At 40.3% G+C, this 24,576-nt stretch overlaps 2 protein-coding genes across 4 annotated transcripts in view; one reads left to right on the top strand and one right to left on the bottom strand.

The window, feature by feature from the left end:
* The window catches only part of LOC138629512 (serine/threonine-protein kinase PAK 3), a 30,524-nt gene that overhangs the window by 94 nt on the left and 5,854 nt on the right, over positions 1 to 24,576 (top strand). Inside the window, exons 2-12 of one of the 3 annotated variants that reach the window (XM_069713257.1) lie at positions 461 to 783; positions 14,625 to 14,818; positions 14,936 to 15,036; positions 16,654 to 16,807; positions 16,959 to 16,996; positions 19,501 to 19,533; positions 20,027 to 20,089; positions 21,490 to 21,645; positions 22,810 to 22,984; positions 23,587 to 23,650; positions 24,457 to 24,505. In XM_069713257.1, the coding sequence (XP_069569358.1) occupies positions 14,647 to 14,818; positions 14,936 to 15,036; positions 16,654 to 16,807; positions 16,959 to 16,996; positions 19,501 to 19,533; positions 20,027 to 20,089; positions 21,490 to 21,645; positions 22,810 to 22,984; positions 23,587 to 23,650; positions 24,457 to 24,505 (1,005 nt within the window). In that variant the 5' untranslated portion in view covers positions 461 to 783; positions 14,625 to 14,646. The remainder of the gene's footprint in view (positions 1 to 460; positions 784 to 14,624; positions 14,819 to 14,935; positions 15,037 to 16,653; positions 16,808 to 16,958; positions 16,997 to 19,500; positions 19,534 to 20,026; positions 20,090 to 21,489; positions 21,646 to 22,809; positions 22,985 to 23,586; positions 23,651 to 24,456; positions 24,506 to 24,576) is intronic. The other 2 variants (XM_069713258.1, XM_069713259.1) reach the window with 2 other exon arrangements.
* LOC138629514 (GDNF family receptor alpha-4-like) overlaps positions 1 to 24,576 on the bottom strand; it is a 326,543-nt gene that overhangs the window by 301,309 nt on the left and 658 nt on the right. The window lies entirely within an intron of this gene.

Raw genomic sequence — 24,576 nt, 5'->3', positions numbered from 1 at the left:
TTTGGATTATTGTTCATTATATAATTGATATGATAGTAACAATTCACAACACAAAATAAAATTCCTCTCCCATTTACCTCAGATAAATATAAAATTCTGGGTGGTGTTTGCCTGAATGCACACAATTTTTTTCAGCATGTGATTACTTGTTCACCATATTTAATTTCAGCAAATTATTACTATATTTTTACTATTTATATTCACTCATATGCTGTATTCTTACCTTTGGTCTACACATGGTGACACCTTCACTATTTTAAGGGAAGCAGTGTATCAAACAAGCTTTTACAGACTTTTTCAGCTGAAATTTTGCACCTTTTCTGATATTGTTTTTTATCAGATATGATGTTGTATTAAGTTTCACCAGCCCCAAACCATACCTCTAATATTAAGTGTTATGCAACAGAGACTGTAACTTCTTGACATCTAACACCATCCTCCCTGCCTTCTCTCTCTGCAGGCTTTGCCTGTTAAACTGAAAACCAACTGTGTCTGCCCGTTGGCTGCCTCCTCCCCTAGACCTGCTGCCTGTATTAATATTCAGCCTCTCAGCCAATCGGCAAAGCAGGGTGGATGACATCATGGGCTAGGGAACAGTGAGCAGCCAGTGAAGCATCCAGCCTGCCGAACAAGCTTGCTTTTAGGGTCAGGAACTGGTCTGACAAGAGAATGGCAATCCTGCCTTTAAACTGTCATTAGGACTGTACGGCTGACGATGAATCCACCACGACTCCAGGCCCAAAGGCGAAACACTGAGCAAGAGAATGTGAAGACATATTTCAGGTAATTCCCTCTCTGTGTGTGCATTAAGGGATGTGGAAGGGGGGAGACAGAGGAGGGAGGAGAAGAGAGGAGGAGGAGGAGGGGGAGGCTGTGTATGTAGGGGTGCTTTGTAGCCTTTTATTTTTTCCCTCTTCCTCCACTCTGCATTCTGCCCTGCTAAGGAGGCAGCTGTTTCATCAGCAGTCTGTCCGGGAGGGCGAAATGGAAATGGATGCCTGCATCAGATGGGTTGGATGTGTTTTTAGATCATCACATACCTCCCCCTGCATCACATCATCTCTCTATACACTCCCTTGTGCCTCACAAATTGCATCTTTATTGATGGGGAGGTGTTAGAATCAATGGTGGCATTTGTACGGGCCTTGTGTGTGTGTGTGTGTGTGTGTGTGTGTGTGTGTGTGTGTGTGTGTGTGTGTGTGTGTGTGTGTGTGTGTGTGTGTGTGTGTGTGTGTGTCAGTCCTGGTGAGATGCAGCAGCTGCAGTGGCAACACTGGAACAAAAAAGAAGCTCTGCTATTTTGAGTCTGTAAACCCGAGGCTGACGGATGAATCTGAGCTATATGTGTTGTGGACGGGGGGGGTGTCGGATGGTTAATATGCTGATGGATGCTCTTTTGTTTTCTCTGCAACACCTCACGTATGGTCTCTGTAGAGTGAGCTTGGTTAAGATATGTATTTTATTACAGTAGAGACGTGCTCCGTGTGCTGACTTTAACATGTATGTGTGTAGCAGCTTCATGGCGGCTGTAGTGACAGGGAGATATACAACATCTGGTCACCTGACTTCATTGGGGATCGGAGTGGGGGTGGGGGCCGGTCCTGTGAAAGCTGAGCCATTCTACCTCGGATTCTTCCACAGCCGTCCGTGACGGAGGAGGATTGAGGAATTGGCCACAGTGCGAGATGAATGTGTGTTTCCTCCTAGAGATGCCTCTTCCAGGAAGCGCAGTCATCTTGTGAAAAGCAGGGCCTGATGGGAGACCTGTTGTCTGGATGTTGCATGGAAGAGGGATGTTAGGGAGTAATGTCAGTGATTGAGGGAGGGTGAGATGATCGGAGGGGAGAATTGGGGGATGGGTTACGGAAGGTGCTACTCCCTGTGAGCCTCGGCCTGCTGTGTTGATATGGATGTGATGCTACTAATCTATCTGTCCAAACCTCCAGCACCATGGCAACCCTCCTCTTTAAAAAAAAAAAAAAAAAAATGTTAAGTGGCTAAACCATAAACTGTCCCTTACCCATCACCATCACCATCATAGGCCATATACCTTCTACTTTTTTCAGTTTAACACTGTAATTTCATGATCTAAACTCATTTCTAACCACAACACTTGGAAATTTTGTCAGTGCATAAAATAGCTTGTTCCAGTCCAGCTCGTTGCCCAGTGAGCTTTGGCAGAGAAGAAGCCAGACCTAATCTAATGCAGTGTCCCAAACAGAAGGCAGAGATGCTGTGATACACCATTACAGTACAAGTGTTTGGTATTTACACATCCTGCTGTTCAACGGATCTGTGAAACTTTCACTGGATAATCGGTCTCTCGGTCTTCGACGCTAATCTTAGACTCATCACACCTTTAACTACAGAAGTATATCACCGGCAGATGGACAATTAATAACTCTGCATCTTGTATCTCTGTATGGATCTGTTTATGGCTGCTTACCATCAGTAGAAAGTAGTCATGTCTGTGTATGTATGTAGGTTACATGCATATCTTATATGCCAGTCAGAGTGTTTGTATATATTTGACTGGTCTAACATTCACAATGCAAGATCCCTTTTAGCAAAACTAAAAGTCAAATTTCACCTGTCTCCAGCATCCTGTTTGTAGTGTAAACACAAATTATGCAGGCAAAACCTAAACATATTGTGTCCTTGCTTTTAATGCAAATGTTTTCAGGACTTTTGCATGACTAGAATAACTAAAACTATCATCGCTTGCATTCTTATTAGTCATATGATTTCACCTGACATTCAAATTAGAGTAAATTACCAAGAATGGGTGAAGGGAGGGAAATATGGAGCGAAAATAATTTACAAATTTATCACTGAAAAGAGATGTGTACATAATCCACATTTTCGATTGTTATTTACACTGGTTTTCAGGTAGGCTATTGTTTTATTGTTTGCATGAAGTGTAATATATGAGGGTATTGCTTTGCCTGCTTAACCAAAGAAATGTGACATTTTCCTTTAATAATAAATTTGTTTATTCTAGCTTGGTTTGTCAGGTAGGTATTTCGTGCAAAGCTAGAAAGAGTACTGTTAGCCTTGCAATACCTTCTTATCTCTTTACCATTTTGATAATTGTACCATTAGCTGTCTGTGTTTCATTTTCTTTCCTTTTATCTATATTTTTAATACGATCATCTGCCCAGGCCTGTGTGACCAAAATAAAGGAGTTAATATCTAATTTTCCACCACATGTGAGCATAACTTGTGCTGCATTTTTAGACGACAGATGATGAAAGATGCCACATTTATTGAATCTCCGAAACAATTTCTTGTTTTTTTTTTTTTTCAGCACACCCGCCTGTTTGTGTCCATGTGTCTTAGTGTGCTGTTCTGGGCTTCCCCATGTTTTCCACTGGTCAGTGAAACCCAACACACACAGCTTCTCTTACCTCATCTCGGCTAACAAAAGCAGTAGACACAGAACCTCATGTTGGCCTGCAGCCTGCTAACTGGGCTGCCTGAAATATGATAGTAGGACACACATTCAACTTGGCTTCCATCTGTTGAGGCTTTAGTCTGGGTGAGTTATGGTGCTATTGTTTCGTGCAGTTATCATTTAGGACACGTGTTGACAGTTTATGCCCAGTGGCCTCATGTGTGGGGCCTTTGTGTGTGTTTAAGGGCATAGATGTCTCCAGTGGAGCAGTAGACTTGTGGTAGGTGTGTCAGGGCTACAGTCTGTGTGTTGTGGATTAGCATGTAGGATTGGAAGCCATCTGGCCATTTTGTCTCAGGAAGGGGAGGGGGAGTAAGTGAGGGAGATGGATGGAGAGAGACAGGGCGAGAGAGACAGAGGAAACACTCACACACTGACACATTGACACAGCTCCCTCTGTAATCTGCCTACTTGATGTCTGTTGCTACTTAGTGCTTGTATGTGCGGCCTGTATATGTGTTTATCTATTGTCTGCCTGTGTTTGCTACAAATCCACAGTCCTAAAGACTTGTGTTGTTCTGCGTTTGTCAAATGCAAACTGCAAATAGATAGTTAGAGGAAGGTCTCGGGAGGATTTGAGATTCCAGAAAGTAAGAGGTGTTAAAGCCTTTACAGTAAGATGGATATTCCAGATGGATCGAGACTGCGGAGAATAAAAGGATGAAATGTTCCAGAGGAGGAAGAGGGTTTGGGGGGAGTTAAGAGATGAAGAAGTTTCACTCGGTCAAGAGTTTGCAGAGAGTTGCAGAAGGTAGTATGAACTTGAATTAGTTTGAAGTTTGAAGAGGAACAGGCTGAAGGCCATAAAGTGGGACGAGATTTCGAGCTTGGAAAGACTGCAGATGTTGTTCGTAAGCTGACTGTTTTGTCTGTACTTTTATAACAGAAAATTCTCTGATGATTATAAATCCACATTTCGGCCATTTTATGATGCATTCTGTTTTGTATGCGCTGTGTTTTTTTCTGAGGTGAGAGCTTCACTTCTGCTCCAATCACAGTATTTATATTTAACTGGGAGCTTAAATTTCAGCTGAAGGCTGATTTCTGATGTTTGGCTAAGATTTGACAATAACATAACACGATAATACATCAAAAATTCTCAATGTGCTTTCCAAAAATGAAACCCAGACACAACAAAATTATAGAAATCATGTCATGTCCACAGTTTGCTTTTCTCAGCTACATGGAAGTGGAACTACTAAGTGGCAACACGCAGTGTCTCAGTTGATTCGCTGGTTGACCGAAACATGAGTCTCATGCTCGTGTTTGTCTATGCAAAACCATATTGCAGCTCTGTGTTTGGCAGGGGAAAGGTTAATTGCACAGCCACATATAATGAGAGAAGAGTATGACTATACACTACTATGTACAGAATAACTGTAGAACATGCCACAAAGCCCAAGTTTTATGGATGCAGTGACATTTTTTCCCCCACATAAAAAATGTCACACTTCACACGGTCTTAAAATTAAATATTTAGTGACCTTTCAAACTTTACCAGAACAAAATACTGCAAAAATGACAGCGTGTACATATCTGAAAGCTGTTTTCACTCGTCCCATGCTCCATTACAATGGGTGCGTTTTAACCCTTTAAACTTGACTCAGAGCAGGTGCACCAGCTGGCGTGGCAGGAGGGAATCTACTCCCCTCTCCGCCTCCAGCTGGCACTCAAACATGCCCACCTATGCCACAGTAAAGAAAAAAAAAGAAAAATCCTTTGGTGCATTAAAGCCAATGATACAAAATGAGCGGTACTTACCGGTACATGAACATGCAGAAAGTGAGGGCATTAGACAGTAGGCCATCAGGAGAAAGCAGTGTAATGTGGTTGATGAGGGACGCTGGTTAGAAGAGAAAGTAGCCTGTTAGCCATGGTAGGTTTACTTTACCTGGTAGGTCTATCTGACAAGACTGTCTTTAAAAACAAACAAACCCGTAGGTGTTTTGTGCAATCAGCTTATCACGACACAGTTAGTTTTAAAGCCAAGTAGCCTCTAGGGTTGTACAAATACGGCTCATCATCAAACGACCTTTGACCTGACGTGAAATGACTATGACCTCTTAACACTGCATAACATAGTTGCGGCTCATAATGTGTTACAATTACTTGCTGGTATCACGGAAACAATCCCAATAGAAAGTCATTTAGGATCCTTCGACGTGGTAGCAACAAGGATGTGAGCTGGAGAAGTCACACACATCAGATATAATGTGAGTTTTTCCCTGTTGTCAACCGTGAGCTGCGACAATTTGTTTAAAACTATTTACTGTTGCCATGACGACAACCACAATAATAAACTCAGGTATGCTTGTAGTAAAGGTAGGCTGAGAACATGTTAGTGTGAAGGAAAGTCAAGTCATACAGTCAAACTCTTGCTTGTCACTTTGAAAACTAATATATTTTTGAGTATGTTCATTTCATTTCATTCTTATGTATTGGATTACAGCCACCAATATGAGGCATAACTATGTCGAAAATTGTATTAAGTATTCAAGGTTTTGGGCATCCCTGTGGCCTAGTGGTCCAAGACCCATGAATTATGACTGCAACATCTTTGATTAGATTCTCCTGTTTCTTGTAATACTCCACCACATACTAGCAAATAAACCATTTGAACCATATCATCAACAACCATAAACTTCTTCATCCATCTTTGTGTCTTTATTTTGGGCACAAAATCATGACAAGTTATGATTACTGCTTCAGGAATCTTAAATGCAAGTTTAAGAAAAAAAACATGAATTCCAAAATTACCCTGCATGTTGAGATATAACAAAAAAAAAATACTTTGTTGTGTCTTGTGTCTGATATGTTTTTTACATGAAAAAGAGTTCTTAAACTGACATCTATACCTCCTCCCTCATTGAAAAATCCACAAGTGTAGTGTCTCTTAAATCACTTAAAAGACGATCCTCAGTGTTTGTCTTATCCAGTTTACACAGTGCATTTGTGTAATTTCTTTATTGGACCAGGACTGGCTTTAGAACAACTTGTGATGTTAAAAATCCTCCTCGCAAACTAAGATTTTTAGGTGAGCGCAGAAAAACATTACACTTTCAACAGATGAATCTCCAAACAGTGAAACTCTGAACATACATCCTTCAGTTCGAGGAGGCTCACACAGGCAGGAGACATAACACTTACCAAAACCTACATTTCAGGAGGGACTAACAAATGTTCTTGAAAATGAGAAATGAGGAAGCTCATCCTGTCAGGGAGAATAGTTTCCTGATAAATGGGCTCTGCCAGGCAGGAAATGCCCATATGAATAAACTACCAGCTATAGACATGTGCTTTGAATAAAATCAAGTCTCTCTGTCAGAAGGAATGATCTCTCCAAACAGACGGCCAGTCATGTAACGAGGCCTAAAAATACCATCGCTCATTTTATCATGTTTTGATAACGTTTGTCCACCTGACAGAATGAGCTGATGTTTTTTGTAATTTTTAACACATCCAGATGAAAATGTAAAACCTGACAGAAGAAACTGTTCCAATAAAATGCTTTAAGCACTTTTATTATGCTGGTGGCTTGTCAAGAAAGACACCTCAAATTTACTGAACACAATGTGCAGCAGTTTAGTCAGCTCTGACTGTTCGATAGCTTTACTTTAATGTTGTTAACTTTTGCTGCTGACATGTCATTATCCCAAAAAACATGTGCACAGCTTATTAAATTACCTCAGAAAACACCTGCCAAAAATAATTCTGCAATGTTGACACAAAAATCTACTGAAAATAGAAAAGTAACGTGACGGGTTTGAGAATGGAGAGTGTATGTGTGTGTGTCTGTCTGCATATCCATGTGCATGAGAGAGCAGCACTAGAGCAGGTTCACCAGAACTAAATATTAAATGACAGAGCGAGCTCTCAAGCCTCCCCTGCGGAGGAGTTGGGGAAAGGATGATGCCTGGTAAAATGAGAGTCATGGTGGAGTGGAGGCTGTGGGGACTAAATGGGTCCTCAGTGTGGACTAACCTGATTTTTTTTTTTCTGCTCTGTTTTAAATATGAGGGACGTTGTACCACAGCCTCTGAGCTGAGGGTTATTTAACAGAGAGCAAGTCAACGAGGGGGAAGTTGTGTGGTAAGATCACCGAACCCTCTAAATATGATACAGTAATTAGCTACTGAAGAGAAAATAAAGCAGGTTTTGTATCACCATGCTTTTTCAATCTCATTAGTGTTGTGCTAATTAGAATTGGACAAGATCAATGTTGATCTTCACGCAGCCAAACAAAAGGTGCATTGCAGTCATCTAATTTGGATGAAATGAGTGAGAATAATGTGTAATCTGGATTTATATTACTGGAAAAAAAAAAAAACTTCAACTTCTACCCTGATATATTTAATCTTCTGAGTTTACAACCTAACGTGATCTTTAAAAAAAAAAAAAAAATTGTTGTTGAAAATGTAGCTTCAGGATAACCTACTTTTACTGCTGAGTATATATTTGTCATCTGTGAACAATCAAAGTAGAGCAGTTATTTATAGTAAACATGGAAGGTAAAAATTCACTAGAATGCGTAAACTATACAGTATTAACACTGAACTAGAGTTTCCTAGACCGTCTGGACAAAATGCGATGATCTCGTGAAACAAGATTACACAGACATCTTGCTGCTGGCTAATAATAGATCATTGGTTAGTGATTAGAGATGCTGTGTCTAAGATAAAACATCATAACAATGGACAGAAAAAACGGAAGTGTTTGTTGTCAGGTTCTGCCTTAGAAAAATAATTTGACAGGAAAATATATCAGCAGTTTGTCAGATGTCTGAGGATCTATTGGGTCAGTGTGAATGGATATTTAAAGTGGAAGAGCAGCTATTCCCTTCATTTAGGTTTGCCTTTGATATTGTGTAATCATGCTCTAGTTGGCATATTATGAACGGGTATAAGCCTTTTATACCAACACAATTATTGTTCATGGCTCTCCCTCAAGGCGTGTGTATCCCTAAAAATAGAAGTTGGAATTAAAAAAAGTTTGATTTTGGCATTTTGTTTGTTGTAAGGAAACATGTGATTCTACTGCTGTGAAGCAATAAACAAACAGTGAAAGAAATGATGTCACTCTTTATGAAGGGAGACAACTGAATCAATGTTTCTGAGTATTTAATGAAGCTGTTTATCAAGCTCCTGTTCAAGCATTATTAATATATTATTCAGTGTATTTTACCTGTATTGATTAAGAAATGTAGCAGAAATCTTGCAATAGTCAAACTTTCCCGCATGAAGTATCAAACAGGAACTTCTGTCCTTGCAGTGAACTCAATTAAATTTGAAATAATAAATACATTTATGCTTGAGATGGGACTAAAGCTGCACATCCCTGTTTCACCTGCCACCTGTGACGATCAAGCTGATGAGGGAGCTGTGACTTGTCCCTTTCATGAACCAGATGTTTGCGGCTGTATGCAAAGCGGAGCTATGAGTTTTGTGCCAAACCCCTACAACATGAAGCAGAAGAAGCAAAGAAGATAAAAGAACGCATTGATTTGCGCTGGTATGCTAATGTTGTCATTCTTGGACCTCCAAGGGAGCCACTTCCTTTTGCTTCTACTACTGCATGCTAAGCTAAGCGATCTGCTGACAGTAACTTCATATTTCCTGTGCAGACATGACAGTAGTACCAAACTTCTCCTCCAACTTTGTGCAAAACAGCGAATAAGCATATTTTCTAATCCGAGCTAATAATTTTGACAATTCTACAAAAATTGAATATTTAAGATTATGTTCATGTTTTTCAGTGCTTTTAGAAATAATGAATCTGCAGGAAAATCATACAAAATATCTATTTAATAACATAATAATCATTGTGTGTCAATACTTAGTCCTATAGTCTTATGTTACTTAGTAAAAAACATTTTGTTTCATGTAATAAAAAACCCCTCAAAATTAACAGATAAAACAAAAACTAAACTATATATTATCCTTGAAAATGGTTTTATGTTTGACCTCATGAGGTTTTTATCCTGTGAGTGCAATTTCTCTTCATTTCCCTTCAAAAAGGAAGTCTTCAAAAGAATCAAACAGAGCAGACATCTCCGCCTCCTCCTCTTCCACAAGCCTCCATTTGAAATTAAAGGGGCGACTGGGGACATTACATGGCATCTGGACTGTGACTCTGTGTGTTTTACTCCGACCTTGAGAGGCCAACCATGTCAGAGACGAGTGTTTGTGTTGACATCTGTCTGCCTGCACTGTTCATGTGTGGGTGAAGTGTTTGGGGCTTGTTGGTTTTCAGGTTTTCTTTGCATTGATGTCTTTTGTATTAACACTGTCAAGTGAACCAAACTTTTCTTTTTGACTTTATGTTTATGAAACTTTCAACTGTGGTCAGTATAAAGTACCGTACGGACATCACCGAGATAAAAGAAATAACAATGGTAAACTGCGACTTTGGAGTATCCCTTCTTCCTCCTCATCCTTTGAATGTCCTCTAGCTGTCCATCCCATCCAAGTAATCAGCATCCTTCAAAGAAGCACAGCCAAAGCTAAAGCCAAATCAAACAGAGACCGTGTCCTAATCAGGGGCATGGAGAGCCAAGCTTATGGAGCCCTCCCCCCACTGCGGGGCCATTACTGGGCTGCCATGGGCTCACGATTAGAGCTTCTTCCTGTGTTAGCCATTCAAATTCAGCATTAATGTTTGAAAGAAGCGAGAAAATGCCTGCTCTTCATGGATAGATTCATATTTTATGGGAGAGAAATGTGAAAACATCTCCGGTCATATCTGAGTTGAGCTGGTGTGTCTGTGGTGGTTTTGTGTTGTTTTAGACACTTGCACAGTTGGATGTCGCTGTCAAAACGCCACATTGTACCGAAGTAAGCAAAACAAAATGTAGTTTCTATCAAATTAGCATGTTGTGGAGGCATGTTACAGCTGCAGTTTTACTGTTTTGACTCGATAGAAAAAGATAACTCATGAATGACAGAAATCAGTCTTTTCATGATCCTGTCTCCATGTCTGCTGGAGTATTTCAGCCTCATGACATTATCTTCAGTATCGGGTAAAAGGGAGATTTCTAATGTTGAGAGAAGATTCTATGTGTGCGTTTCAGAAATGAGGGCTGCTTGTTTTGGGGACAATGCATTCAGTGACTGCTTGCCTGCTTGCTTGTCCTCACAGTAAAATAGGTCAGTGTTTTATGTGAGTGAAGAATCACTGATGTCTAGGCCTTCATGAATCTGCCGTCTTTAGTGGCCTGACCGCTGCTGCGGCAGCCAGCAGGCAGGTGATTAGCCAAACAGCCACACAGCAGTGAGAGATTTGTAATATAAAATCATTCACTTCTTTTCTGTTGTCTTCCTTCAGTCCCTGCCAGATATAGAAGAGACCAGTCAGCTGCTGAAGGGTTTCTCAGCTATCACTCAGCCACACTGCTCTCTAAAGGCAGTTGTTCACTGTGATTATCATATTTATGAGCGTGCACCCGTTGCTCGCGTCGCTGTTTTATGCAAGTGTGTTCTGTGTTGCATGCTCCAAAGGAGGACATGATTATTGATGAAGCAATGGACTATAGTATGACTCACTTAAGACACCTCTAGAAAATATACATTTCTTGTTTAAAAGAAAGCTCTTCTGTCATCTCATCATTAATTGATGTTGTAGCCACTACTGCGGACCAGATGGTGACATGATAGATTTAACGCCAAAACATCTAATACACCTGTCAGTCTGTTTGACGATACCGTGTCAGTGTCAAGTTGGGCCTCGCCTAGGTGGGAAAGGGAAGGTGCCCTTGGTTTAGTTACCAAAAACCGTAGACTGTATAGAAAAGTGAGACCAATGCAGAAATGTACTTAAACTGTAATACTACTGACGGCCCCTCGGGGTTGCTTTAGTCATTAGTCACATATTTGGCCTTAAAAAACAGAATGTTTGTTCGTGTGTCTGTTTGATTGACCAATCAGTCAGATCAGTCAGAAAAAACGTGATTCAGACAGTGTCCCCTACTGGACAGACAGATGTACTACAAGCTTTGGTGTGATATCAGACTGGATTGATTTGATCCCTGTTGGTGCTCTCGGGTCTTGCTTTTGCCACGTGCACATTAGTGAACTCACTCCTGTGCACGACTGTATGACACACTGCAGCTAGCGAGACTGTTCAAAAGATTATGTTAATATTTCAACAGAGGCGTCAGTCACAGCTGCTTTAGTCAGGAGACGACCACTCGTGTCTGTCTTTGTAATAAACACTAGACAGGGACGATGTGTGTAAGGGATTATGCACCACAGTGTAGGATCTGAATGCTTCTTCATGAAGTTGAATCACTGTAGCCGTTACACTAATGTCTTTTTGCTTTTCACTGCATAAATAACAAATACATTATTTGGTGGGACTTAATGATGTGAGTTGTTTTAATGGTGAAGCTATTAAGGGTAAAGCCAGTTTGGTTACAGATCATCTAGCACTGATACATAACTGGCATGTAAATAAAACCTTAAAAATATGAGCATAATGAAAATTGGAAGCTCAAATACTGCTTTAAATGCTCAGTTCAAAATACAGTATTTCCTCTCCTAAATCTGGTGGTAGAGTGTTAAGCCACGTAGTCAAATAATCCCTGTGATCCTCGATTCGAGCTCATCGTGTCAGGTGGCATACGACGCTTCCACGACATCCCATCCTGTCTTCCATACCACCTCGACAGCCGTGTTGTCTGCGACTCCTTGTCGCTGTTAGTATGTCAACACTGTGACTTTCCTTTGTAAACAGCAGAGTTTTACTGTGTTTTGTTGTGAGTGACACGCCTAAACTCAAACCTAAGCGAACCTGTTTTCTGCTGTTGTCTGGACTCTCACCCGGAACTCACCCAGCATGGTAGAAACTGCCTGCACGGTACACCCCCACCGCTCTAGCATTTCTCAGAAGATCCTGGAAATAGAGGAGTAAAATCATCATAAAGACTTACTGGTGTTCTAAAATCAGTGTTTCTCAGTATAGCTGACTGGTTAGTCAAAAATAGCAGGTGCCCTCCAGCTAAACTGGATCAAAATGCAACTGCAGTTAACCTTGCTGTCAGGAGTGAGTCACTTTTTTTCATAAATCTATCTTGGGAAATGGTAATTCTGTAGCTTTCTGTGAATACAAGTGATGTAACCTCTATCTGAAAAAGATGCCGGCATGTTTTTCTCTATCTTTTATCATGTTCCACATCTCACTGTTGCCACTCTTTTCCATTTTATAATTTGTGTCCCACCATTTGTTGCACCTCAACTCATATAAGGCTCAAAACTGCATTCCCAGCACTGCTGGATGTCAATACAGACAGCATGTGCTCATATCTACCAAATCATTTCCAGCAGTTGTGATTGAATAGTAGATCTAATTGAGAGGATCACAATGCAGCTATCACACACAATGCAAGTCTTCAAGAGAGAATACAAAACAATTCTAATTTATTAGTAAAACATCAAGATTATGTTGGCAGTCTTCTATGCCAGATCAGTTTTCCACCCGATATCATGCCCAAGAGGGCACATCAGTCCACTACAGGACAGCGAGTTATCGTGGTAAGAAATGCCATTTTGTCAAAGCTGTTGGCATCAGAGAAAAGTGCACACGGTTGCCTTTGGTGTCTAAAACATACATACGAGGTACCTCAGGGCTTATGAATCTTAACAAACCGGGTCAAAACCCAGGACTTTCCCCCTGGAGAGAGGTGTTCGAGTCCATGACAAAGTGAAAGCCAACGTGGATTTCTTACCTGACATACGTTACATTACTTGCTTAAAAGTACTTATTTGAACCCAAACTATCAAATTTTTCTGAACCTAACCACGTGGTTTATGGTGCCTACATGCGAGCGGCTATGATAAAACAGCAGTAGTTGGCAAAACGTGACACTGGCATGGTATCCTCTATTGGACTGATGGGTGTATTGTATGTGGACACAAACCTATAATTATCCAGTAACTTGTAAGGAAAATACAGACTCGTATCAAGGAAGAGGACAATAATGTATTAACCACCAGTTAATAATTGTATTGTTTTGTGGCTGGTTTGGTTTTATCTGACATACATCTGCATCAGAGCACAGTCCCAAAAACAACAAATACAGTATGTTCAGTGAGCTCCTCGAGCTTTGCTTCCGTTGTCCTGCCTAAACAGGTTTATGAGGAAATGACACACTACTGGCAAATATGTTTCACAAGTATCTTTTTTCACATTTGAGGCAGCAGAAGGGGAAGCACAGAGGTCCTGTGTAATAATGCTGTTACTGTAGACATATCTGATTGAATTATGGCTTATCATATTACATTGTTCCGCTAATCTAGTGCCTTTATTCTTAACCAGTTCTTTTGGGAAGTTAATAAAGAGTACGTTGTAACCTATCAGATTTTGTCCTGTGCAGAAGATGGTTACATAAAATTGTAAAGGCCACTGTGAAGGCACATGTGTAGTTTGTCAGAGGCAGTGCAAACTGCCTGAGAGCCGAAGGAGTCCGTCTTTGTTTGTTAATGTAGGTCTCCACTAAGGGGGCAGCCTGGATGCCCGCTTTCTGGGATGGCTGTGCTGCACATCACATGATGGGCTTGGCCTCAGGGTGAGGCAGTGGAGGACTCTAAGATGGTAGTGGGATGGGTAGATGGGAGATGAGCTGAGGAGTGATGGAAACGTTTACTCTTGCCAGATTCTCTTAGAATCAATTCCTGGTTACCATTTTCACAGCTGAACAGACCCACTGGACTTCTGACTTTTACCTCATCTCCAAACATCCTCAACTCAAATAGCAAGCAGACTCTTATAATGACTTTTAAATCTAAATAATATATATATCTGCTGTGTAAAGTATCCGATGTGTTTGCGGAGAATTTACAGTAGATTATTTCAGAATATTTCAGACCCGCAGCTCATGCTGCTGTAACAGGATTCTTCAGCTAAAACAGGTCAAAGCTCTGGAAATGCAAAACATCGAAACTGTCACAAGTTAAAATTCTTGTGACTGCCGTAATGCTGAAGCAATGAACTGATTAGTTAATCAATTAAGTAGTATCATGAAAAAAAGTATCTACTGCAGTCAGACTGCAGGGTTGTTACGATCTGTGCATCCAGAGGGATTTTGTAACCTTTGTAACACTATTTGAATCCCTGCTGATCTATACAGTAATCTATTTTTTTAACACTGAACTCCTCCCTCTCGCTTTCTGTTTCCCAGGACATTGTGAGTGCTACTAAAGATGTCTGATAGTGTTGATATTGAGGAGAAACCACCAGCCCCCCCCTTGAGAATGAACAGTAGTTCCCGAGACTCTTCATCAGTGAATCACGCATCGAAACCGCTTCCAATGGCTCCTGAAGAGAAAAACAAGAAAGTCCGCCTGCGCTCCATCTTCCCCGGGGGAGACAAGAGTAAGCATCCTTCTTCACCTTCCCACTCCGCCCCACTTTGATTCAGTTTTCTAGACTCCTGTGTTGAAAAACATTAGGAAATCAGCCCGCAATGACTTTTTTTTGTTCCACCCGCAGCAAACAAGAAGAAGGAGAAGGAACGTCCTGAGATATCCCTACCCTCTGACTTTGAACACACCATTCATGTTGGCTTTGATGCTGTAACAGGAGAATTCACAGTGAGTATCCCCTTCACCTCACAATCAGGCATATAAATAGGGACCGATGTGCTTAAAAAAACAACTCACCTCCCATGTGAGAGCAAAATCCTGGGCACGCATTTCTAAAATCACAATTCCCCGAGGTGATAGAGTCAACTAATAACACATTTTCCTCCACATAAAGTTGGTAATACAAGTGACTTGAATGGCAATCACTCTGTCACTGTAAGGTGACACATGCTCTGGATTCCTTTAGCGTTTTGTGGTAAATTACATTTTAGCCGCAGTTTCAGTTCGCAGTCTATGCTTACACAAGCCTCATTACAGTAAACAACCATGAACACAATTCCATTCCTCTTTAATTTATTCTTTTTACTGTTATGTATTGTAAATTTAATCTAAGTTTTGTTACTTGCTCATACAGAAGTGCTTTTTCTTGTTTTTTTCCTGCTCTTTGACTCCAACTATTACGTATTCTAAGCAGATATAGCATACCAGCAAGAAATACAATAATCCCAAAACTAAAGACTCATCTGTTTGGTGGGATTGAGTGAGTGTTTCGTTGGAATGGTCCCAAAACAAAGCTTATAAAACTTTGAATGTCATTTTGATTTCAAGATGTTTCATTTTCTTGTTCCTTTATACTTGAAAATAATTTATTGTAGGGGAATTGCATTATATTTTAGAAGTGTTCATATTATTGTTTTTCACATATTTATATAGTTACTAATAATTCTTGATGAGAGCCTCTAATGGGAAAAAATATTAGCCTAATGCAGAAAATTAAAAAAACAAAACAAAACAGTTCATGCAGTGTGGATTTAATAAGGTTATGAAACTGACCATAACCACAATGATAAAAAAATTAATCTAAAATTGTTTCATAGTAGTGGGAACTAATCTATAAAAGTAAGTTGAGTCTTTGTTTAGGCCAAAAAGGATTCTTTAAAAAACAAAAACAAATTTGTGTGCAGTTCAAGTCTTGTCTCCACTCCCCTAATAAACCACCTTTGCACCACAGCATGTATTCTGGTCTATTTGACTTCCAAATGAATGTGCAGTGAGCAGGACATCAGTAACAAAAAGTTCCTTGTTCAGTTGACAGGCTGTGACACAAAGAGCCCTATTAAAAGAGTTATAAACTGAACACTTTGCTTTTACTTGTTTAATGATTTCCGGGAGAATAAAGTATATTACTGTTGATTTGCCCATTGATCCCCCATCAAGCATCATCTTATTCGGAGCCCTTCCCTCTACTGCCTCTGCGACAGAACAGCAACAACAGTGTTGTGGGAAAACGTGCAAAGTTTAAAAAGACGACATGAAAGAAAACCACTGTTTAAGGACATTCAGCCGCCATAAAATAATTAATGTCCATTATGGGCATTGAAACGTACAAAATATTGTCTAAAAAAGTGTGAAGATCTCTAAAAGGATCAATACTACTCTCATATGGTATATGTTCATTAAATATGAAGGCGAAGCCAGCAGCTTTTCTTTAGGATGACTCCAGAACTCCAGACAGTAGTCCCAGAAAAAAAAAATTCCATTATGAAACATTGTAGGACGATTAGCCCTCTTCAATGGCATTTCTCGTTATATCTTGTAACACATGACCTGTGTGTGTTTGTGCAGGGTATCCCCGAGCAGTGGGCGCGGCTCCTACAGACCTCCAACATCACCAAGCTGGAGCAGAAGAAGAACCCGCAGGCCGTGTTGGACGTCTTAAAGTTCTACGACTCCAAAGAGACCGTCAACAACCAGAAGTACATGAGCTTCACCTCGGGAGGTAAGTACACCAAATTACTCGTGAAATAAAATACCTGCCACCAATTTAATATGCTGAAATATTGTTATTATTATTATTATTATTTTCTCATGTCTTCTCCAAACAATTTTCTGTATGCTGCTTCTATACAATTCTTTTCTTTCCATTTCAGACAAGTCAGCACAAGGATACATAGCAGCAAACACTTTGGTGAGTACTTGTATACCTGAACTTATTTTGACTAGTGTTGGTTATTTGTTAGGCCTAAATAATAGAATTGGGGAGTATTTAAAAACGTCAGTTGGAAGCTCCTCTGCCAGAGACACTATTTCTGCAATATTGTATGCTTTTGAAAATGTCCTTGTAATGTATGGAGGCAAAAATATTTCCTAATGATTTATATAGCAGTGTAATAACATTACAGGTAAGTCGTGACATTATGTGGCTTTATTTCTGTGTCTGGAAGCTCAGAGCACTCATGCCTCCATAAATCTTTCTGACTCTTCTTGGGAGTTTCTGGAATAGACTGTGTTCACTTCCAGATAGTTTTTTTTTTCCACAGACATCTCCCTCCAATGGGCAAAATGTGCGTGTTCCCCTCTGGAGGCTTACTGCCCTCGCGATGTGGCATAATTCCCTGAGTTTTGCAGACATGCCAAACAGTTTTGCAGCTCCTGCGCAGAGACGGTGACTGCTGCGAGAGCCACTGCTGCTCATTGTTTATGTTTCCAATCTACTTAACCAGATTTTGAAATACACGCAGACGAGCTTCACTGGAAGCTCAAATGCATCTAGAAGGACTCCCGCTGAGCTGACCTCATTCCTGGCTTTGACCAGAGTAATCTATGCTTTGAATGGCTTGGCCTGTACGCGTTGCGTGAAGAAGTGGAATCCAAGTCTGTTGAGTGGGATTCGCTGCCCCAGGCGAACGACATTGGGATCTCCTCATGGAGGGCTACTGCTGGAAACAGCTCTTTGCTAGTGAAGGGTGAACGGGTGTGGCAGTCGGTCTGAAAGGCTGTGCGAGCCCAGTGGGGGTATTTGAGAGCATGTCAGTCTTGGACTGTTACAGTGTTCAATAGTATGTAGAGGTGACTAAGCTCTTGGCAGAATTTATCTTAAGATTGGACCTCCCTGTTTTAGGCAGACTAAACTACAGCAGAGGTGCCGGTGGTCGGTCGAAAGAAGGAAACTGACCCAGTGACCCATCATGAGCTACATGATGCTCTTTATCAGATTATTATCAACGGCAGCTTCTACCAACCTGCAATACAGCTAAATATTTGAGAGCCGAGGTCCTGGGTTCTGTCATACTACCCTGCTCTTATCTTGTATTGTCATCAAGGATCAATAAATACAACTGAAGTTATTTTCCCATAATGCTTTAGATAGATGAAAAAGAAATGACTGTTTACTGGCCATATTGCGAGATGTCAGATTGTTATTTGACCTCCATTTAAGCCCGTGGATCCCATTTGAGATCAAGTGCCTGACCTTGACATTAGCTCAGCGTACATTTGGAACTGCAGGTATTGGCAGCAGAGACACCGTGTTGCATCCTAATTCAAGCTTTTGGGCCAGACCAGTCGCAGGACTCTAACATGCAAAATTATGTCCTCAGAGTCCGCCTCTATGAGACATGAGATTCATTTTTTTTGGCAGTAAAGAAACAATCTTTTGAAGATGTGAAAAGTTAAAGACATATTACACTTTCCTAAAAAATATTGTCAGTGCTCATTGTCACTTGTGTTGCCTCTTTGGTGTTGGTCAGTGGCTTTAGGTGATAGAAAACTTGGTTTCTCTGTCCACGTGTAACGTGAGGATTTTCTCCTGTCTAGCCGCCCGTCAAGTCATATTTGATCAGTCAGTGCAAATTAGTTTTCATTTGTCAAACAGAAGTCCTGCATATTTAACTTTACTGTGTTTGCCTGAGTGTTGGACCACAAATCTGTCAACCAACACAGCCTTACTACTTGTCGTATAGCTACATTCAAAGCTTTAAAAGAGTTTTGCTTTTGATATTTCATCACGTTTGTGGTGATGATAATAGTCCAGCATGGTTGGTGCATGGATCTGTTTCAAGATTCATCATTTCTTATGACGGATTCTTAGAGAAATATTTCACGCAGTTTGGGAATGCTCACAAAATACATGACATCCTGCCTCTTATGTAAAGTAAACAGAGGAGCAGCTGATAAATAATATACTTATAATGTTGAAATTCTGAAGGCAGTACTGATGTTTCTATACTGTAAAAGGTCAGTAGGACTTGTCAGATAACATTTTTAATTGTTCAGTCAGGTCCAGTTTACATTTTTAGTCCCAAAACAGTGTCAGTAGTTTTCTGTTTTTACAGTAAAAAACTTTTAAAATGCAACATTTTAATCCCCACTTTGACAATTTGTTGGAAATGTAATATTTGTTAAGTCAACACCAAGTGCAAGGACATCTGGAAGTGACAACTCAAGAAAAGGCGTTGCGTTGCCACAGTTATGATTTTAAATGATGGAGGACCGTAATCTTGACTGTTGTCGTTTTCCAAGAGTGAAACCGTTTATGTCGCCAAGTAATGATTTTGCTCAAGTATCCATTACAATCATAAACACAACCGGCAAACTTCCTCCTGTGGAATTCAGCAGTAATAAATAATGTTTTAGCTTGTTTATCATGTGAATACTTAAACATTGATTTTGATAACAACGCCTTCCTGACAACTAACACAAGAAGACACTGAAAACTTAAATTCAGTTAAGTCAAACATCCCAGGTTTCTGAGAAAACACATGCCTAAAAGTTTCTCACAAAACTGAACAATAACAACAATAATTCTAATTGTAACACATAACTCTGTACAGGAAAGTTTAATCTCACTTCAGTAGTGTAACTAATCCTGAGTGTTTCTTTAGGAAATTAGAGGATTGCCGTGTCCAGCTATATTGTTGTGTCCAAATAAAAAGTTAAACTAACATTTCATATAATGAATTTGTAAAGAAATCATAAAGTGGAGAGGATAATATTGTTCCAGGCTCGTGCCAAGGACTGTCCTCAGGTGGCGTGACCCGCCTCTATCATGTTCTCTCGTCTTGCTGTGTATTATTGGGGATAATGTATGGACACAATGTCAACCCCCCTCAATAGCGTTCCCCTGCCCTTCCCCTTCCCTCCCCTGAAGTTCACTTAGTCTTACACCTGTGTGGGTTTGTTTTGAGTAAATCCTCCCATTTTCAACCTTCACATTCAGAACCGACTGCTGTCATCTGGGCCTCCTGTCAGCCTTAGAACCTGCAGCGCATTATTTGACAAGGTAACTCCTCCACATTACTTTCCACACGATGTATCTCTGCATTGGCCTTGAAAGCTAAATTCACCTATTTGATCTCCTAGTATTAATTATGCCACCTGGCTAATGCATACAAATATTTGATTTCCAAGGCATCATCACTCTGTATTAAAACGTAATGGGGGTATAATTAGATCTATGAGTTTTTGCTGTTATAGATGTATTTTTTTATTTACCACAAGAGCACCTCTTGATTTTATTTAATTTAATGGCAGGGCAGTGGCACATGCCAGAGGGTTGTGATAACTGTAAAACTGCATGTATGAGCTCATATTTCTAACAATTGAATCCGCATTGCTAATAATGTGGCTGTAACTTCATCACCATTGTAGACATTACCGCATGGCTCTGTAAAAAATAAAAAAAATAAACCCACGCCCCTATCTGACTAACTGCTTCCAGTTAGCCAGACACTCATTTCTGCACTGCAGTCTTGGCCCAGCCTTCCTTGGAGCAGGTCAGAGGCCCAGTATGACTGAATGAAGGACTGGGACTTTCCTTCAGCCAGACCCTTTCCCTTTAAATCACTAGAACTAAGCTGCACTGCTTCATTAATGCATGACGAGACTGGAAATGGATGAAGTGTTTCCATTCCATAAGAGGAAGATGATCCAAGGCAAGTAGAGTTTTGGATGGAGGGGCGGGGGGTGTATATATATATATATAAAAGGCTGAGCATTAGGCACAATAAACATGCCTGAGGCTTATTAATCACACTAGTTAAAAGGTATCTTCCATATGTACAGGATGTCTGCAGTTCATCACCATATTGCACACTGCAGTGTTGCAGTATGTTATTTCTGATAGCACAGTTAAATATGCAGCAGTTACTAAAGTTCATTCTCATCACACAACCCCACAACTCAAAATCCTTCAGATAAACTGCACCGAATACTAACTCACTCTTGTCTCTGAAGCACCCACCTGACTCATTATGCATTTCTTTGCTATTAACAGGATTTTCCCTGACAATTAACCTGATTGTTTTTCCTGTAAATATCACAAGAGCTACACTGCTTTATTGTTATGTTAATCACAAACAGAATGTTTTTTTTTTATTATTATTATTATTTTTTGTATGAAATAATCTGAATCGGTTATGTGATTCATACAATTAAAAAAAAAGAGGAAAAAAAAAACCATTTTATGCATGTTACACAAAATCCTTTTGAACCTCAACTGGCCTGAATTCAAACTGTGCACCTGGTTGGTTTGGGGTTTGCAGGCTCTTTAAAGCTGCTGGCAACAACTCCAAACTGACAAGAAGGACATTTGTGTAAATTTGTGAAAAAAAATGTACTCTGATGACTCCATGCTACGACATGGCACAAGCATCCGGACTTACCTCCATTTCTACCCCGCAGGGTGCCAAAACATCATCGACAGAACCCCCAATTGCTCCACCTGTGTCAGAGGAGGAGGATGAGGAGGAAGAAGAAGAGGAAGAGGAGGAAGAGGAAGAGGATGATGATGACGAACTGCCCCCGGTCATTGCCCCTCGACCTGAGCACACCAAATCTGTGAGTTCCTACAACACAATTGGTGAAATCATTCTGTTCCCACAATGCAAATGTACCCCCCCCCCCATCCCTCCTGCAGCTGTCGCTTTAAAAGGAAATAGGGGATTGATCAAATCTACCCAGATTCAATGAGGAGATTGGCTGATTGCTGCACAGACAAGAAATATCCACCGCAAATTACGCAACAGCAACAGATTTAATTATAACATAAATGTATGATCCAACAACAAAAATGAATGTTTCCTCAATTCAAATGAACAACAAACAAAAAGATTAAACAGAACAACCAACACTCATGTTCAGGACAATAACTCATTACTACTTCAACTTACAATATATCTAAAAATAGTTACACAAAAACTCCAAATTAAATTAAATGTAGCCATTAATTTACAACAACAAAACACACAACTACTAACTGCTAATCACAGTTTAAATAAAGTTTATCTTCATGAAAAAGTGAGCTACAATCAGGAGCACGTGGAAACGAGAGCTGGGCCTGCTGGCCGTTAACATCACACACAGTATAACAACTAGTGAAGACAGTTCACAACTCAAAGGCACTTAAATAATATTATCACATCTTCATGAAATGTTTTTTGTATCCCCTTCAGATTTGAACAGAAATACACAGTCTTAAATATCAGCGAGCATATCCCTGCTAATATAGCCAGCATACACCGCTCATAGCATTGAACTTCAACTAACTCACCAGGATATCAAATGCTCAAAGTTGTAAGTATCTCCAGGCGAAACTGCAGCTCTTCAATCACACGTCGTTCAACTTCAATTTACAAACTTTCATCTGTCAGGATCTGACTTCGCTTTTCGTTCTCACAACTCCGACCGGAGCACAGACGAGTGTGGGGGGGGGACAAAGATCCGCTATTAGGAGACGGATTATCACTCCTAACCATCTCTGTGCACTGAGTAAACAAAAACAAATTATATTATGAAAAACATCAACTTTCCTTGCGCGTTTCTGCGTACAGAGGTGGATAACAGAGGTGGATAACAAATATGTGGCACAATAAAGGGACAGTAACATAGTACAAATAACACCTAATCAAAATCCCAGATTAAATTCTAACTGTTTACACAAAGCCCTCTGCCTTTCTTTAACTCTTTTTTTTTTTTTTTTTTTTTTTTTGTCTCCTCTTGCAGATCTACACACGCTCCGTCGTGGACCCTCCTAAACCTCCCACCCCCGTGAAAGAGGTGTTGACCCCGCCAGAGTCGCAGGTTCAGCCGGAGAACACGTCCAACACCATGTATCGCCACACTGACCGGCAGAGGAAGAAGTCCAAAATGACAGATGAGGAGATTCTGGAGAGACTCAGTATGTGTCTTGAAAAGAGCCGCATATTTTGTCACAGTTCATCATGTAATCGAATCCTTCTGCACACTGCTATGAAGAAATGTGGTGTCAAAAACCCAAATTATGTTAAAATCAAATTAAAGATAATGTGTCCAAAAAAAAATATCATAATCATGCATGAAAGTTAAAAGAAAGTGAGGACATGACCTCTGTGTCCTCAGCTCAAGCCCTGATGTGTATCTGTGTGTATCTGTGTTAGTGTGTGTGTGGCCCACATTATTCACTGTGTGGTAACTCAGAAGACAGGCTGCATGTTTGGTTTCCAGTGGCTGTTTTCAAGCAATTTAATCTATTGCAACGAAGTCTGTGTAATTTAGAAGAATGCAGAAGAACGGTGAACACTTCTGTAATTAAATTTGTATAAAGATTGTGTCTTTTTCCAGACCACTCCTATCTCTGCAATGTAACTTTAGCCCAAATTACCAGAACGCACTGTGAAGTGGAGATGCAGAACCAGACTGTGTCTGAAACAGAAAGGCAGAAAAGATTCTCCAGGGATGTTTTTCTGTGCACCCACACTCAGTAAGGACGGTCATTATATACCTGTTTTCTCTCTAACTCAGGGAGTATTGTGAGCGTGGGGGATCCCAAAAAGAAGTACACGCGCTTCGAGAAAATAGGACAAGGGTAAGTCTTCCCGTGATCATCAACCAGCCGTCACGCCTATTGAAAGAGAGCAATTTCAGGAACAGTCAGTCTCTGCAGGAGATGTAGTGACCGCTTCGGAGAGACAGAGGCTGGGGGAGGGTGAGGTTGAAAGACTTGGAGAAAAATAAGTCAAGAGGAAATGAGAACTGTATCCTAAAAGGGCCAAGAGCCAGATTAGCTCAGCCACTTCTCTTTCTCTCTCTCCCTCTCTCCTTGTCTGTCACTCTCCCAGTTCACGACACATCTGATCAGATAAAAAAAAAAAAAAAAAACTGCGTGGTTGTTATCTGCTCCAACATCCTCACTATTTTCCATATTTGATCAGGAAGCTTCTTTAAACAGTTGTCTTTTTATTCTGTGCCGGGTTATCCTCTGCTTATTAGGACCAGGAAGTGTGCTTCATTATTCATGGCTTCTGGCAGAACACAGGTGTAGCTGACAGCAGGAGAGAGAGGAAAAACCAGAAGCCTAAATTCACAGTGGAAGGTTTTTACAACCTCCAAATAAAGACAGACTGCTGCATACCATTCCTTTGGCCAACTATTGGAAACCATTACTCAAGTATTTGTGCTCATCCCTGCTAAGGGTTACTTAAATTAGGACTTCCAGCTCACTAATAAAATGAAAACCTCTTAATTTACAATTTCATACCATTTGTGCAATTTGGAAAGAAAGAAAAAATGTCATTGATTGATTTTAGACAAATGAGATGCATTTTTATGGTTGTCAGTGCCTACGAGTAATTTTAAAACTCTTAAATGGTGCATTATCTTGTGTTTCATCAGAGCGTCTGGCACTGTGTACACTGCCATTGACATAGCAACTGGCCAAGAGGTGAGTCCGACTGTACTTCTGATTTAACAGCATTCACATCCTGTATCTTGTTTTCTTTTCCTGACCAAACA

The sequence above is a fragment of the Brachyistius frenatus genome, unplaced genomic scaffold (assembly GCF_029030835.1).
Source record: "Brachyistius frenatus isolate BFR_SWC_R1_liver_20210118 unplaced genomic scaffold, ASM2903083v1 Contig_117, whole genome shotgun sequence".
In the NCBI taxonomy this organism is placed as follows: Eukaryota; Metazoa; Chordata; class Actinopteri; family Embiotocidae; genus Brachyistius; species Brachyistius frenatus.
The sequence above is the reverse complement of the archived record's forward strand: the minus strand, read 5'-3'. Positions and strand labels throughout refer to the sequence as shown.